General features: G+C 54.5%; 2 protein-coding genes across 2 annotated transcripts; one reads left to right on the forward strand and one right to left on the reverse strand.

The window, feature by feature from the left end:
- Positions 1–12467: 12467 nt before the first annotated feature.
- On the reverse strand, positions 12468–14385 carry LOC117087906 (rho GTPase-activating protein 27-like). Its single transcript, XM_033218692.1, has 2 exons — positions 13092–14385; positions 12468–12795 (listed from the first exon to the last, which is right to left on the reverse strand). The coding sequence occupies exons 1-2, from the start codon at positions 13684–13686 to the stop codon at positions 12605–12607; spliced, it is 786 nt and encodes a 261-aa protein (XP_033074583.1). The 5' UTR covers positions 13687–14385; the 3' UTR covers positions 12468–12604.
- Positions 14386–15079: 694 nt separating this feature from the next.
- LOC117087913 lies at positions 15080–15611 on the forward strand. The gene has a single exon (XM_033218705.1). It carries the CDS (start codon positions 15232–15234, stop codon positions 15604–15606), a length of 375 nt encoding a protein of 124 aa, XP_033074596.1. The 5' UTR covers positions 15080–15231; the 3' UTR covers positions 15607–15611.
- Positions 15612–16894: the final 1283 nt, after the last annotated feature.

Consider the following 16894-nt stretch of genomic DNA (forward strand, 5'->3'; position numbering starts at 1 on the left):
AAAAAGAAATGGTCCATAAAGAAACCTCCCAGCCAATGAAGGCTGTAAGGATTAGCCAGGTTAGGGAGGTAGGAAAATGAGACCAAGGAGTGGTCACCTTCTGCCCACTCCCTCAAACATATCTGTGTTTACACCCACCATTCCTTCCCCCTCCCCGAGGGGAAGGCACAGGGGCCTGCTGTCCAAGCCAACCTCCCCAGCCCAGGCCTGAAGGACCCCATAGCTGCCTCCCACTTGCTTAGAAGTAGCCTCACCTCAAATCTCCAACCCTTCCCTTCTGACTACCTTTGTCCCTTTCTCATTTCAACAAACTAAAGGCCTCTCCATCTTTTTATTTTTTATTTTTTGACAGGGTCTTGCTCTGTCACCCAGGCTGGAGGGCAGTGGCATCATCATGGTTCACTGCAGCTTTGACTTTCTGGACTCAAGCAATTCTTCTGCCTCACCTCCCAAGTAGCTGGCACTACAGGCCTACACCACCACGCCCAGCTAATTTTTTTTTTTTTTCTGTAGAGACAGGGTCCTTCTATGTTGGCCAGGCTGGTCTTGAACTCCTCGGCTCAAGAAATTCTCCCACTTCAGCCTCCCAAAGTGCTGGGATTACAGGCATGAGCCACTGCACCCAGTTGGTCTCTCCATCTTAAAAAGAAAATGTTGGCCAGGTGCGGTGGCTCACTCCTGTAATCCCAACACTTTGGGAGGCTGAGGCAAGTGGATCGCTTGAGGTCAGGAGTTCGAGGCCAGCCTGGCCAACATGGTGAAACCCCATCTCTACTAATTATATATATATATAATTTCTAATTGGATGATAGTCAGTCTCAAGACTGTGCTCTCGGCTACCTGGGAGCACGAGGTGGGAGGACTGCTTGAGCCCAGGAGGTTGAAGCTACAGTGAGCCCCGTGATCGCACCACTGCACTCCAGCCTGGGTGACAGAGCGAGACCCTGTCTCAAAAAAGAAAAGAAGAAAAAGTTGTTCATTATTTCTCACCTGGAAACAGACTTGCCCTTCCAGCTCCCCCTGCCCCTGACATGTTACGGACAAAGTAGTTCATCTACCTTTCAGACACAGCTCTGGAGTTGGGATTCTGGGAATAAGGCCACTTAAACATGCCCTGTTTCCCCTCTGCTCCCAATTGTGACCTGCTACTGCCTGAGTCAAGCAGAGGTTGGGGCAGTGGGTGGGTGAGACCTGGCTGGCACAGGTGAAAGGCTGTGTCTAAGGTGGAGGCTCCCAGGGGAACCCTGAGGTGGGCTGGCCCATCATGGGACCCCGGGGAGGAGGCAGTATGGCTCTTGTATCCTTGTGCCCAGGAGCTGAGGGGGGCCAAACAGGTGGGCCAGGTAGTCTCTACCCATAAGGCCAGGTCACCAAGGAGACAGAGAGAATTTCTGCTGGTGTTTTGACATCACGGATGTCCCATGCCCACAGGCTCCCTGGCAGAGACCACCATCCCTTCTCCACTCTAGGACCACCCCTCCAAGTGGGGTACTCCTGCTTGGAGGGGTGTACCCCAAGTACACCTCGAGTGTACACCTCGAGTGGGGTACTCGAGTATATTTTATAAACTCGGCCCCGGCTCTGGTGAGCAAAGACATTTAAACTCAGTCTGTGACAGCGCAGCAGGGGGAACAGACAGAACCACCAAACCAGCTGCCATCACCAGACCCCAGCACAGCCGGGACCCAGGACGCACTAAACCAGCCGCCATCACCAGACCCCAACACAGCCGGGACCCAGGACGCACTAAACCAGCCGCCGCCACCAGACCCCAGCACAGCGGGACCCAGGACGCACTAAACCAGCCGCCATCACCAGACCCCAGCACAGCCGGGACCCAGGACGCACTAAACCAGCCGCCGCCACCAGACCCCAGCACAGCCGGGACCCAGGACGCACTAAACCAGCCGCCATCACCAGACCCCAGCACAGCCGGGACCCAGGACGCACTAAACCAGCCGCCGCCACCAGACCCCAGCACAGCCGGGACCCAGGACGCCCTAAAGATGCCATCACAGGTGATGGGGAAAGACAAACTTGTCAGTGAAAGGCCACAGGACAACTGGCTGCCCATCCAGAGATAAACAAATAAATAAACACGTATATAAATAAGGGAGGGTCCACATCTCACTCTGTCCATCCACAATAACCCTCAAAGGATTAAAGATTTAAATTTTTTAAAATGAAGCCATAAAAATAATCGAAAAAGAAAACAAAATCCAATATGCTGTATATATATATTAAAAAGCCTATATATTTTATATATATGTCTTATATATAAAAGACTTCAATATGCTGTATGTATATAAAAATTTATATATAATATGCTGTGTGTATATAAAAACTTCAATATGTTATATGTGCGTGTATATATACATATATATATAAAGACTTTGTAACAAAGACTCAAAATATAAAAGCCATAAAATAAACAAGTGATACATTTGACCATATAAATGTGTTTTAAGAAAACTTGCGGCTGGGCGCAGTGGCTCAAGCCTGTAATCCCAGCACTTTGGGAGGCTGAGACGGGTGGATCATGAGGTCAGGAGATCGAGACCATCCTGGCTAACACGGCGAAACCCCGTATCTACTAAAAAATACAAAAAAACTAGCCGGGCAATGTGGCAGGCGCCTGTAGTCCCAGTTACTCGGGAGGCTGAGACAGGAGAATGGCGTGAACCCGGGAGGCGGAGCTTGCAGTGAGCTGAGATCGCGCCACTGCACTCCAGCCTGGGCGACAGAGCGAGACTCCGTCTCAAAAAAAAAAAAAAAAAAACACTTGCGTGGCAAAATAATGTTATTAGCAGAGTCAAAAGACAAGCTCAGGGTGGCGGAGGGAATTATGACTCATGTAATAATAGACAAAGGGCAGTTTCCCTAGTATAGAAAAAGCAACTAGAACTCAATAAGAAAAAAACCTAACAACCCAATACGCAAACAGGCAAAGGATATAAACAGACTATTCACAGAAAAAAAAAAAAAAGATGGGGGGGACAAACAGCCCTTAAATATATGAAAAGATACTCTTACTGGAAAGAAAAATGCAAATTTAAAGTACCTTAAGATAATACATTTTATGGTCAGGTTGGCAGAAACAAAACTTTGACAACAGTCAGTTGGCAAGGCTTTGGGGACTAGACACTCTAATTTGTGTTGGTGAGGGCAAATTGGTATACGCCTCATGGGACATACCCATCAAATATCTATTATTTACCTTTTGACCCCAAAATCCCACTTCTGGAATTTTTCCTACTTCTACCTGTACATATGTAAAAGGGTATTCATTATGGCATTGCTGTAACAGCAAAAAATGGGAAACATTCCACGTGCCTGTAAACAGGAGACTGGTAAAATGGATTATCTGTAGTTGTAGGGAAGGAGACATAACCTCTCTAGGTACAATCTCCAAGATACATTGTCAAAGGAATAAATAAAACAAAAAGTAAACAAGGTTTTTTTTTTTTAATCTTGTTTTACACACAGGACAGTGTGTACAAGGTACCACCTTTGCTTGAGAGAGAGAGAGAAAATTAAGTAATCAGAGTCGTAGTCATACTTGTTTGTACTCAGAAACTTTGGAAGAATTAAGAAAGAATGAATGAAAGGCGTGACTTTTGAGGTGAGGGAGAACAGAGCAGGGAAACAAGGTACATGTGAGATTTTTACTATAGACTTTAAAATATTGCTTTTTTAAAAAAAAATCTGTAGGCCGGGCGTGGTGGCTCAAGCCTGTAATCCCAGCACTTTGGGAGGCCGAGACGGGTGGATCACGAGGTCAGGAGATCGAGACCATCCTGGCCTACACGGTGAAACCCCGTCTCTATTAAAAAATACAAAAAACTAGCCGGGCGAGATGGCGGGCGCCTGTAGTCCCAGCTACTCGGGAGGCTGAGGCAGGAGAATGGCGTAAACCGGGAGGCGGAGCTTGCAGTGAGCCGAGATCACGCCACTGCACTTCAGCCTGAGCGACAGAGCGAGACTCCGTCTCAAAAAAAAAAAAAAAAAAATCTGTAAATATGTTACCTAGTAAAATAAATTCAAGGTTATTGGTAAAATAGAGGGGCTGGAGAATGCAATTATAACGTGAACACAAACTCTTAAGGAGACTCGAATCAAGCAGAGTTATTAAAAAGGGCTGATTTTTAGAACTTAAAATATGTACTTGTATTAGTTGAAGGGGAATAAATTCACTCTTGAGATTCAAATTTGCAGCCTGGAAGGTCAAAAAGAAATATCAAACCTGCGACCAAAAGTACACCAAGATTGAAATAAAAAGGCCAAAGATAAACTGCGAGGGACCCAGTCAGGAGCCCTCACATGCAAAGGAAAGAAAAGTTAAAGAAACAATAATCAAGCAACAGGCCGGGTGCAGTGGCTCACGCCTGTAATCCCAGAACTTTGGGAGGCTGAGGCAGGTGGATCGCTTTAGCCCAGAAATTTAAGATCAGCCTGGGCAACGTGGTGAAACTTTGTCTCTCCAAAAAGTACAAAAAAAGCTCGCTGGGCGTGGTGGTGTGCGCCTGGATTCCCAGCTTCTCAGGAGGCTGAGGTTGGAGGATCACTTGAACCCAGGAGGTGGAGGCTGCAGTGAGCCGTGATTGTGCCACAGCACTCCAGCCTGGGTAGCAGAATAAGACCCTGTCTCAATAAACAAACAAATAATAATCAAATCCAGCAACAAATAGATGTTCCTAAGTGGAAAAAAAACCAGAGTCTACAGAGTGACAGGTTCTGTGAGCTGTGAGGGTGCTGAGAAAAGAATCCCCATCAAGGAATGTGCTAAAGAATATGTGTTTGATTAGGAACCCCAGAGAAGGGACAGCTGCCAATAATGAAATGGAAAGTGTAACAGGGGAAGAAAAAGGAAATGGATAACCAGATCAGAGGGAAAAAACTGCAAGGTAAACCAATAAATGTAAAATAAGCCAAAGGTAATCAAATCAAGTACAGTAGATCAACTGTTAAACGAAATGTGAACAGATTGAATTCTCCCACTAAAAGACAAAGAGTCAGCTTGGGTTTAAAAATGCAGTGATAGGCTGGGCACAGTGGCTCACATCTGTAATCCCAGTACTTTGGGAGGGTGAGGCAGGTGGATCACCTGAGGTCAGGAGTTTGAAACCAGCCTGACCAATGTGGTGAAACCCTGTCTCTACTAAAAATACAAAAATTAGCTGGATGTGGTGGCGTGTGCCTGTAATCCCAGTTAATCAGGAGGTGGAGGCGGGAGAATCACTTGAACCTGGGAGGCGGAGGTTGCAGGGAGCCAAGATCGTGCCACTGCACACCAGCCTGAGTGGCAGAGCAAGTCTCTGTCTCAAAAAGCAAACAAAAAAAATATGAAAATAACAAAATACAGTGGTGACAGGCAACATGAAGAAACCCCATCTCTACAAATAATACCAAAAAAAAAAAAAAATTAGCTGGGCATGGTGGCACGCGGGCCTGTGGTCCCAGGTTCTCAGGGTGCTGAGGCAGGAGAATTGCCTGAGCCAGGGAGGTTGAGGCTGCAGGGAGCCATGATCACACCACTGCACTCCAGCTGGGGCAACAGAGGCAGACCCTGTCTCAAACAAAACAAAACAGTGATGTGACTTACACAAGAAATTAGTAGTTTCAAAAAATGATAATGGTAGAAAATAAAAGAATGCTAAGCAAGTGCAAAAAAAAAAAAAAGTAAAATAAGGAGTGGTCATATTAACAACAGAAGGGCGAAATTTAAGGCTAAGCACTATAATAGGATAAAGAGGGACACCACATAATGATAGAAAAGCACAATACGTACCAACAGAACACTCGAAATCTGCATGCTCCTGACAGCATCGTAGTTAATATAAAAAGCAAAAACTAGGAAAAGCACCAGAAGAGCTTTATAGAGAAAATTTGAGTGGACAGTTTAACAAAACACATCTCTATCAGAATTAGAGTAAAATACCCCTGCCCCCAAGCAAAGGATATGAAGGAAATGAAAGTTTGAATAATATAATCAATAAACTTGATTTGATGCAGATAGGACCTTATATCCCTTAAATAGAAAATATTCATTTTTCCGGCCAGGCATGGTGGCTCACACCTGTAATCCCAGCACTTTGGAAGGCTGAGGCGGGTGGATCACTTGAGGTCAGGAGTTCCAGACCCGCCTGGCCAACATGTCAAAATCCTCTCTGTACTAAAAATACAAAAATTAGCTGGGCGTGGTAGCGCACACCTGTAATCCCAGCTACTCCGGAGGCTGAGGCAGGAGAATCGTTAGAACCCAGGAGGTGGAGGCTGCGGTGAGCCGAGACTGCACCACTGCACTCCAGCCTGGGTGACAGAGCGAGACTCCATCTCAAAATAAATAAATAAATAAAAATAAAAATAAGAAAATATACATTTTTCTTATATGTCTATGAAAAACTTAGAAAAATCATTTACTTGGTCACAAAGAAATTCATAATAAATTTTAAAAGTGGAGATTTTACACACCTGGAGAAAATGAATGCTTTCCTAGTAAAATATAAAATGGCCAAAATTAACTAGAAGGTGAGTAGAAACTTAAATAAACTAATTACCACTGATGAGACAAAAAATCTGCCACAGAAAAAGGCACCAGGTCCGGAGGGTTTTATGAGAGGGAACAGTAGAAACCTTTTGAATTCATCTTTGCCAACACCTTCCTCCTCCAGGAAGCACTCCTGGATTTCACTCTTGCCAACAAGATTCTGGGAGGATGGCTCCTCCAATATGCCCCCCACAGCTCTTTGCAGATGCATCATGTCATATCATATCATATCATATCATATATCTGCCATACCATAACTGCCATGCCATACCATATTGTAATTGGATCTGCTGTTCAATTTCTCCTGAACAGTAAGCTACCTGAGGGCAGGAACCATCCTTTATTTTTCATTGCTCCCTAGTGTCCAGTACAGCAGCTGACATTCACTGACTAGGTGAATATGGTAATTGAAAAAGCAGAAGGCACAATCATCATTACGCTGTGATGTCTCTATGGGAACTGCCCAAGACATACACATAAGAAGGCAGAAAAAATGGGAAGAAACCAACATGCTAATAGTCATTCAATTGAGATTTCCTCCTATTATTCAAATATTGTAATGGAGTTAAGCTGTTTTTATAGGGAGGGAGTAGTAATTTATACATTTAACTGGGCCAACAAGGAGAAAGGAAGGGGGAGGTTGGGAGGATTCTACAGGCAGGCCCTTCGGCTGCCTCTGCTTCCTCTCTCTGTGCCCAGCCCCTAGACAGACACGGAGGCCTGGACAGGGGCCCCTGTCCCACTCCCTTCATGCCTCACAGGGGACCACCAGCTAGAAGAAGGCGAGGAGGCAGGGTGGGCACCCATAGGAGCCTCAGCTGGGTCCTGTGGGCCTCACCTGGCCCAGGCAACAGCTCTGGAAGTTCCCTCAACACCAGAATCCTTCTGCAATCTGGAAACAGAGCTTCCCAAATTTTAGCAAGAGCACCTGTGCCCTTGTGCCCCTGTGCCCCAGAGCCCTAGTCCTGGCAGCCCTGTTTCCCCCTCAATATGAACTGACAGCCGCTGACCTCTCACTCCCCGGCACAGATCCAGTTCCAAATCTCTCTAACATCCAAGCATGGAGCCCTGGCCACATTCCTGGTCATCAGCTACCCCCTGGTCATGATCACGGACCTTCCCATTCCCCAGGGCCTGGTACTGACCACCCATCCAGGCTGGCATTCAGCATGATGCCCACCCCTCCCTGTATTGGACACAGTCAGCTCTAAGAAGGGCAGAGAAAATAGGTCTATGGAGCTAAGCAATGAGGAGGCAAAGGCCTAAGAATGATATAATGGACTTTGGGGATTTGGGGGTGCGGGAAGGGTGGGAGGGGGGTGAGGGAGAAAAGACTCCACACTGGGGACGGTGCACACCACTCAGGTGACGGGTGGACCAAAATCTCAGAAATCGCCACTAAAGAACTTATTCCTGTAATCAAACACCACCTGCTCCCCACAACTATTAAAATAAACATTAAAAAAAAAATAGGTCCAGAGTGAGGTCAACTGCTGAGGCCTGGGAAGGAAGTGAGGGGGCAGGTGGGGCCCATCTCAGGCCCTTGGGGCTGAAGGGAGCCAGGGACTAAGAGGTGAGAACCAGGCGCAGGCTTCAGGGAGACCCCCAGAGACCATGTGGCCTAGAGGGGAGTTGGGGGTGGCAGGGAGATTTCTGGGGGAACAGCAATGTGGGGTGAGGGTGGGAGGGGGACCCAAGAAGCTGCTGTCTCCTAAGTCAGGTCCTAGGCAGGCAGAGGGGCTCTGGGACAGCCCCGGGCTGCAGGTGAGCCACTGGGAGGGAACTGGGGCAGGTGCGAAGAAACCGGCAGAGCCACCCCAGGGCGGCTGCCCCAGCTGGGGGGTGTGGGTGGGGGTTGTTGGAGGAGGGAGTACAGGCAAGGGGCTAGCAGGAGTCCCCTCAACTTGACCTCAGCTTCCTGCTGTTACCAAAGCCCTTTGCCAAAGGCCCCCTGGCTGGCCCTGAGTGGGGACAGGTGGGTCTGTCCCAAGGCCAGTTCCTTTTTCTCAATCACATTGGCCTCGGGCTGCCCTCAGAGTTTGTCCTGCCCTCAGAGGAAGTGGGTGCTGGCCCTGGATCCAGAGGGGAGGGGCCCCCAGGTGAGAAAGTGAGGGGAGACAGTGGGGAAACTGCTGTGGCCACCCTCTAGTCCCCTAGGGACGAGGGCTCACTCACAGCTCCCATTGGAGGAGGAGGAGAACTGAGGGCCCCAGGCTCCTTCCAGTCCGGGCTGCCTGTTTCAGGTGCGGCGCCTCCAGGGCTGCTTGTATGAGAAGGTGCAGCAGTCTGGCTGGAACTTCCCTCCCAGCGGCCAATGCTCCAGCAGCAGTGGCAAGCTCCAGGCCAGCCCCACCAGCCTGAGCCTTCTCACCTCTGGGTGGGGATGGTGACCGCACCCTGCAATCAATCCCAGAGCCAGGACCGCAGCCAGGGGGAAGAGTCTCAGAGGCCCCTTTATTGCACCGCCTTTGGCCTGGCTTCCATGGGCTCCCTGAGTGGCCTCTTTGCGGGAGAGGAGGAGTCATCCCTGCTTACCTCCCCCTGACTCCCTCTCTCCCCTCTTACAAGGGTTTGCTTCTGCCACTTCCTGGCTGTGTGAGCTTCGTCCTGTCACTAAACCTCTCCGAACCTCTGTTTGTACTCAGGGCAAATGGAGGTGTCCATGCCTGCCTTCCAAGCTGCTGGGAGCTTAACCCTGGGTATAAGCCTTTGAGCAAGAGCCCACAGGACTGTTAGCCCCTTTGGGACTGCATCTTACCACACTTTGTCCCCAGTGTCCAGCACAGTGACCAGCCCACACCAAGTGCTCAATATGTGCGACTAGAGTGCATGGGGAGTGACAAGGCTGTAAAACACCATCCATGGCAGGAGCTCCTCTGTTCTGGGGGTCCCTGGCCCTGCCCAGTAGCCTGCCCTAAGCCCTGAGCTGCTGCCTAATAGATGGGCGTCCCTACACACTCCCCTGTGCCCCCGTGCCACTGCCATCCTCACATCCTGCCCCCTCTGTTCTGTACCCACTTTCTTCTGAGATTCCTTCTCAGCAACAACCTCCTCCCCATCTTCAGCCTCCCCATCTCCTGCCCACCCACCTGAACCTGGGGACCACGTTTCCATCCATGACCTACACCCCCTCTGGTCACACGGTGTCTCTCTCCTCCTGCCCATTGTCCACACACTCAATTTGCACCCTCACTTCACTCCTGACCACTGCCCTCTGCCTTCAGCACACCCCCGACCAGCTGAGCTTCTAGTGGCCACTTCAGGTAAGTGTTATATGGCCTTTCTCTCACGTGACCTTCCTGTGCGTCCTTCTTCTGGACACTTCTTGTCCTCTGAGCTAGCACTCTCATGCTTCTCTTCCCTTTGTCTGGCACCTAAATCCAGGTGGGCCCCAGCTTTTCTTCACCCTACTCCTCCCCAAGTTGCCCCCACCCCAACCTCAGTAAGCAGCACCACTGTCTGCCCACGAATGCCAGCTGGGAATCTAGAACTCAACCCGATTTCCCTCCCACCTCCCTCGGCCCCCAGGCCCTGCCCATCCACCTCCCAAACCTCTTGTTACCATCACATGACCACAAGACCACCAAGAGCTTCGGCCGTGCTTGAAGCCCTGGCCACAGGGATTTTTTTCTCAATCCCACTCCTGTCTCTGCTAAAAGCCTCACAGCAGCTGCCGGATAACGTGTACATTCCTGGCAAGCGCCCATGAGGCCCTGCCGGGTGGGCACCCACTCCCAACCCTACGCTCCACTCCTGAGCCCCGGCCCCATGTCTTCTCGTGCTGACCTCCTATCCAAGAGGGCGACTCCCCCAGGAACGTGGCTGTGCCTCAGCCCTCTCCAGATCCGAAGGCTCACCAGGGCTTGGGAGGTATCCAGCCAGTTCATGCCTGATGCACGAGTGAATGGGCCTGGAGGATCATGGTGGGAAATGCCGCCTGGGACAACTAAGGGCAGGGGTGGGGTTCCCTTGGGGGGCAGAACCAACTCCCTACCCTGGACTTTGTTGGGGGTGGAGCACCAGGGAGACCCACAGCTGCCTCTTGAATAACGCTCCGTGCAGGGAATGTGGTAGTATTGCACCCATCGCACAGGGGAAGAAACAGGACCAGAGATGTAAAGTGACTTGTGGAGGTCACACAGTGAATTAGGGCCACAGGCGGGGGCCAGGGAGCTGCCTGTCTCTGGCCAATGTCCTAGCTCCCCCCTGGGTAAGTCCCCTACCCCCATCACCGGTGCCCCTCCCTCCATATGCCACTGCAACTGGGAACCTGCTGGGAGCTGGAGGAAGGATGGGTAGAGGGGCCACCTGGCAGGCGCTCTGGCAGCCGGGGTGATCCGTCTTCTCAGGAGATGTCAGGACCTGGGCAGTCTCCTTCCTCTTTTGTCCTGGGGCCTTGGGTGTTGGCCCTTGGGCAGACCTATAGAGCCCTGGCTCATAGGTAAAGGGCTGCCACACCTCTGACCTCCTCAACATACACTCTCTGTGCATTCTGTTTGAGCCAGACCCTGGGCCAGATGCGAGGTTCAAAGAGCAAGGCCATTCCCCCACCTCCACGGACTCCGCTCAGATGGGCAGGCACCCTCCCACCGTCACCAGGACAGAGAATGTGGAGAGGCCCGGAAGTGCGCCACCGGGAACCTGCGCAGGAAACGGAGGGGTGCTGCGAGGGAAGAGCGCTGGAATCCAACCACCCATCCCAGAGAAGCTGCCTGGCCGGCTGGCAGGGGCGCGAGACAGGAACCCGCCGCGATGCCCAGCCCCGCCCGCCGGGTGCCGTTCTCCACCCTGGCCACAAGGTGGCGGGCTGCCGCTGCAGAAGCCCGAGGGAAGGCGGCGGAGACCCAGGGAAGCCAAACGAGGACGACCCAGTCTGGGTGGACCCCCTGCTGCTGCCAAGCGCTTCGAAGCCTTACCTCGTTTAAGGCTCACAACCCTAATCCTTAGGTGTTGTGCTTACACCAGAGGACGCTGGGCCTGGGGGAGCGTCCTCGCGTGTAAATTAAGTGGCTGTCCGCAGCTGGCAGGTGACCCAGCAGAATCCAATTCTCCTTTCCCCAGCCTCAAAACCTGAGCTCTGCATTGTAACGAGACGGGCGGAGGGAAGACCCAGCAGCGGGCCTACGTGTCTCCTTCGTCTGGGCATCCCGGACTCAGTCCTGGCACATGGTGGGCATCAATGTTCATGGTAATGACATCAGGCACAGCGAAAGAAATTAGGGGCTCCCAAGTTTCAGAGGTCATCTGTCCACCTCCTCCCTTTGGGCTAAAGAACAAACCCAGACCCTGAGTGAGGAAGGGAACTGCCTCTAGATCATCACACGGCCGGTGGCAGATGGCAGATGGCAGAACGGTTCTGAGCATCCTTTTTTCCCCTTGGGCTGCCCCTCCCTGAAAAGTTCCTAAAGTTCAAAATGTCAGGGTCGCCCAGAGTGTTCTGGAGATGTAAGAGTGTTTACAAAACGTGCTCTATTTGCGATTTCCCAGATTAACACAACTGGACTCTGAAGAGGAAAAAACAACCTTACTTAACCGGACGTCTTTCTGAAACAAACCCCATCAGGAGTTCTTTAAAAAATGAAAAATAAAAAGGAACTGAAATTCTGGAAGCACCCTCAAAGGGAAGCAGATGCCAGACTTTCACACCCACCCTCTCATCTGATCCCAGGCTCCTGGGAGACGGGCAAGGCTGTTGAGCTGGCGGCAGGCCCGCAATCCCCCGTTCCGTGCCCAGATGCGCTTCGGAATATAGAACAGCTGGGACTTGGAAAGCTATCGTGAGGTACCCACCTGCTGTAGGTTACATTACCTCCCATCAGGGCTTGGGGCAGCAGCCGGCTATCGAGCTCATTTGCATTTCTGCAGCAAAATATGAATATTCACACAAGCGCGATAAATAAAGACCATCAACAGCCTCACATCAGTTCAAGCGCAATTTTGCCACCAATTGGATTACGAAAAATCTTTTGGGCTTCCAGGGAGCTTTGGAGCCTGGGAATTGCAGATGAGGGACTGGGGACCTGCACCGCTCCTGTTTCGCGGCTGTGGAGAGGGAGCTCATTCGCAGTCTTCAGACAAAGGTGGGCGTCGTGCCCGACGCTGAGCGGAGCGGGTCTCCTCGAGCCCCGGCTCCGTGCGGACGCGGTCGCCAGCGGGCCTCCCCGCCTCCGCGCCCGGGGTCGTACCTGCTTCATGCTCTCCTCCCGCGGCGGGCCGCGCACCTCCTAGATGGCCTCGTAGACGTTCTCCTAAAGGCAACAAGGAGGAGGGCCGCGGAAGTCAAGACCACCGAGCCCGGAATAGCCCCGCACTCAGGGACAGGCATGGGTTCGAGTACCGATGCTGCACTTGCCATTCGTCTTCGGGCCTCAGTTTTCCCATTTCTAAAATGAGGACTTGCATAAAATCACATCTGAGGCTTCCATTCTTACACGCAGTGCTGGAATTAGGACAACCCCTTCATTCCGTGGGGCTGATTCTAAGATTTGAGCTTCGCTTTAGTCCTGCGTTGGGGAGATTGTGGGTAGTCTTGGTCCAAATCGACTGAGTCGCTGCGCGCCAGGGGCCGCGGGCACACCCAGGAGCCCGCCACGCTGCAGGCCTTGAAGCTGCCGCTGCTTCCTAGGAGGCCGCAGGGAGGCGAGACGGCGGCGCGCGCCAGGTCGTCCAGGGACTGCGCGGGCCGCACCGGCGCCGCGGGCCGCAGGTACAGGCAGGTGGGCAGGCCGGGCGCTAGGCTGCTGCGCTGGGTCGCGGCGCCGCGCTGCGCAGGGCCGCACAAGGAGCTGGCGCCGCTCGGGGCTCCGCGGGGGGGGGCCACTGGGGACCGCTGCCGCCGCCGCGCTCAAGAACCGGTAGTCATAGGCCAGCGGCTCGGGGGCCGCGGGGCCCGGGTGGGGACCTGGCGGCGCGGCAGTGGCAGGGTTGTCCAGCGCAGGCAGCTCGCGCACGTACTGCGCGGGCAGGTAGAAGGGGCGGCCACCAGGCTCACGCCGCAGGTGCCACCGGTCCTCGGTGCTGCGCCACAGCGGACGGTAGAGCTCATTGGGCGGGATGGCCACGCGGCGCCCGTCCTTGCCGGTGTACTCGAAGGCGTGCACCACCGGCACGTACACGTCCCCCTCCACATCCGCCGCCATCGCGGCCGCGGCGTTTTCCTAAAGGCAACAAGGAGGAGGGCCGCGGAAGTCAAGACCACCGAGCCCGGAATAGCCCCGCACTCAGGGACAGGCATGGGTTCGAGTACCGATGCTGCACTTGCCATTCGTCTTCGGGCCTCAGTTTTCCCATTTCTAAAATGAGGACTTGCATAAAATCACATCTGAGGCTTCCATTCTTACACGCAGTGCTGGAATTAGGACAACCCCTTCATTCCGTGGGGCTGATTCTAAGATTTGAGCCTCGCTTTAGTCCTGCGTTGGGGAGATTGTGGGTAGTCTTGGTCCAAATCGACTGCGAGGGAAACCTTGGCTTTAAAACGAGGGGTGATTGCCTGCTCTAAGGTCGACACCACTCTTGCTTAATAGTTGACTGAGCCTTAGTTTGCCCGTCAGTCAAGTGGGAAAAGCAGCCCATTTCCTGCCGTTCCCCGGGCCCTGTCCCACCTGGACGCCTCCCGCCCGCAGAGAATCCGCAGAGGGTATCGTAGCACCGCCTCCCTCCGCGAGCCTGCGCCCCGGCCCCTGGGTCGGGGTTGGGATGCGGGCTCTGCAGGCGCCCCGGTGAACAGCTCTATTTGGAGGCTGTCCCTGCCCCGCTTAGTCCGAGGGCCTTGGTGTGGGGGCCTCCGCTGTCAAGGCGGGGGAACCGGTTCTCTCGGTTTCTCTCTCCTTCCGCAGCTGCTTCAGCGCAGACGTGACCCCTAGCCTGGCCCGCCCCGCCCCCTGCTCTCCGGCTCTCACGCCACCCCCAAGAAAGACTGCCCACCTGCCCTGTGACCTCTACAGTTTCCCCACGAGAGTGGCTCCTGGAGAATGCACTCTGAGACAGTGACTATCAGTGCGGAGTCCCAGAGCAGGGTCCCCCAAACCTCTCCGGAGTGCTGGTCACATGCCCCGCTCCCGCCCCGGCTCCCGGGTGTCAGGGATTGGGGAGAGCCTAACTAAATCTGCCTGCGCCCCTCCACCAAAGCCATGAGTCGGAGGTCTTCTTCGGAAGTGCATGGCCCATCCAAAGTCCCACACTGACCACACTTCCTCCTGCCCCCTAAGCTGGCCGGGACCCGGGGCCAGGAGACCGCCGCTTGCCGAGGCAGAGGGACCGAAGGAGCAGGGTCCAACCGGGGCCTCTGCAGGGCTCCTTCGCCACTTTGTCAAGCGTTCCTCGACGAGGAAAGGTAGTAAACTGAGTCACTAAGCACATTGGGCCCTGGAGGCGGGGTCATCGAGCTGCCCAGAGCTGAGCCAACAAACCCCAGGGTGGACGCTGCCCCCGGCGCCGCTTCTCCCTGGACCCCACAGCACACTCACGTCGGCTGGGCGGGTCTCAGGGAGCCCCAGGGCCCGGTGGGCGGAGCCGGCAGGTTAGGCCCCTACCATCGCCCTGGGCGGGGCTTCCAGGGGCCAGGCGGAGAGGCTGCGCGGAACCGGAGCTGACAAGTGGAGCGAAGAGGGACAGGGACGCTCAGGAGTGCTGTCACCGACACCCAAAGCAGCCGTGTCTGGGCGGGGCGAGGAGGAGCCTGAATGCCTCTGCTGGGGACCTCGGGGGGCATTGGGACGAGGCCCAGAGCAGAAGGCCGGGACCCGGAGCCGCGACGGCTGCGTCTGAAGGGGCACTGGCGGGTCGCGAGTGGAGCCCAAGGAGGGTGGGACTGCCCCTGCCCCGTGTCCCCCCTTCCCTTCTCCCCTTCTCCCCTGGGGATTTGCTGTCTCGGAGTCCCTGCGTCCCTCCCGTGCGCGGCTCTGGGAATGCCGGGCTGGGACTGGTTGTCTCGTGCGGGCGTTCCCGTTCCCGGGGAGATCATTTGCACCCTGAATCACCCACTGCGAGCCCTTCCAACAGGATTGCTGACCCGCCGCTCCAAGTCCACCTCCCCCACCGGGGCCTTCCCGGTGTAGCCCGGCCGGGCTGGAAAAACTCTGCGCGGGATTCCCAGCGCAGAGACGCCCAACGGAGCGCAGTGTCTCGGACTGGATAAGAAGGGGACCTAGTTACAGCTCCTTCGCCAACCTGGGGAAACACAGAGAAGGGGAGGGATTGGGGGAGCAGGGAGGATCCCTGGAGCGCAAGAGCGCACCAGTCGCCAGGTGGTCCCCTGCATCCACTGCCCAAGCTACAACGGCGTCAATGCCTGGGTCGGCGCTGGGAGCCTGGGCCTGCTCCCCTCCCGCCCCCAGATGGAGGGCAGCCCTTTGCCTACCTTCTCCTCTCCGTGGGATGCGGCCCGCGCAGCTCCCGCCCCAGCACCGCCCTAGCACCGCCCTAGCACCGCCCTAGCACCGCCCTAGCACCGCCCTAGCACGCCCTAGCACCGCCCTAGCACCGCCCGAGACAAGAGGAGCAGGCGCGAGAAGCTCCTTGGTGCGGACCCGCCACCTGCCGCACACTTTCCTCCCCATCCTGCCCCTTGCCCCACACCCACCCCACCTCCCACCTCAACCCCCGCTCGGCGGCCCACTGCCTGCCCGGGCACTTCGGGGCGTCCCTCGCCTCCACTTGTCCCAGTGGGTGCGCGTGGGCTCAGTGTCCAGCGCTCCCTACTCCACCGCGCGGTTCCTGCGCTGCCCGGTTTCCTATTCAGCAATATAACCAGGAAGGCACCGGTGGAGAGCGCCTGGCAGGACTTCCTCCCAGACTGGGTCTGGGCTGCAGTTGTGAGAGACAATCCCCGGCGTCCTAGCTTCCTGTCCCCACTGGGCCAGGCCAGCGCCTGAAGAGCGAAGACGCCACCCCCTCCTCTGCACTTCCCGGGATCCTTGGCCACACCTGGCTGTCTCCAGGGAGGAAGAGGACGCGGGGCTCAGATGGTGGGACTGAGGATGGAGGGAGCCTCCCCCGAGCAGCTTCTCTTGGCCAGGTTACCCTCCCACCATCCCCAACTCCCTCTTGATCCTCAGAAGGAGGGTCAGCCTCCAATCTGTCCACAGGGTAAACTCAGAACCACCTCCTAGAGGCCAGGAGGCTAGCCCCAGGGCCGTCTGCCTTGGGGGTCTTCTGTTTGGGAATTTTCTGCCTCTCTGGACAAGCTGCCTCGCCCTGATGTGACCCTGCACTCACTCCAGACATCACAAGCCCCAGCCCCAGCCCCAGCAGACCCCTTGCCCTCAGGGGCCCCAAAGAACAGGTGTGCCTGTGGACCTGGCTGTGTGTGCCAGGAGCTGGCTGATTCAGGCTAGTGTTCTGGGA

Source organism: Trachypithecus francoisi, unplaced genomic scaffold (assembly GCF_009764315.1).
Source record: "Trachypithecus francoisi isolate TF-2019V2 unplaced genomic scaffold, Tfra_2.0 Contig00705, whole genome shotgun sequence".
NCBI classification, from domain to species: domain Eukaryota; kingdom Metazoa; phylum Chordata; class Mammalia; order Primates; family Cercopithecidae; genus Trachypithecus; species Trachypithecus francoisi.

What these genes read in the sequence shown, in the direction of transcription:
- LOC117087906 (XM_033218692.1), bottom strand. Translation starts at nt 13,686, where the DNA reads ATGGCGGCGGATGTGGAGGGGGACGTGTACGTGCCGGTGGTGCACGCC. An exon ending in CCCTGGCGCGCAGCGACTCA is followed by an intron (nt 12,796 to 13,091) that starts GTCGATTTGGAC and finishes TGTTGCCTTTAG; the next exon opens with GAGAACGTCTACGAGGCCAT.
- LOC117087913 (XM_033218705.1), top strand. Translation starts at nt 15,232, where the DNA reads ATGCCTCTGCTGGGGACCTCGGGGGGCATTGGGACGAGGCCCAGAGCA.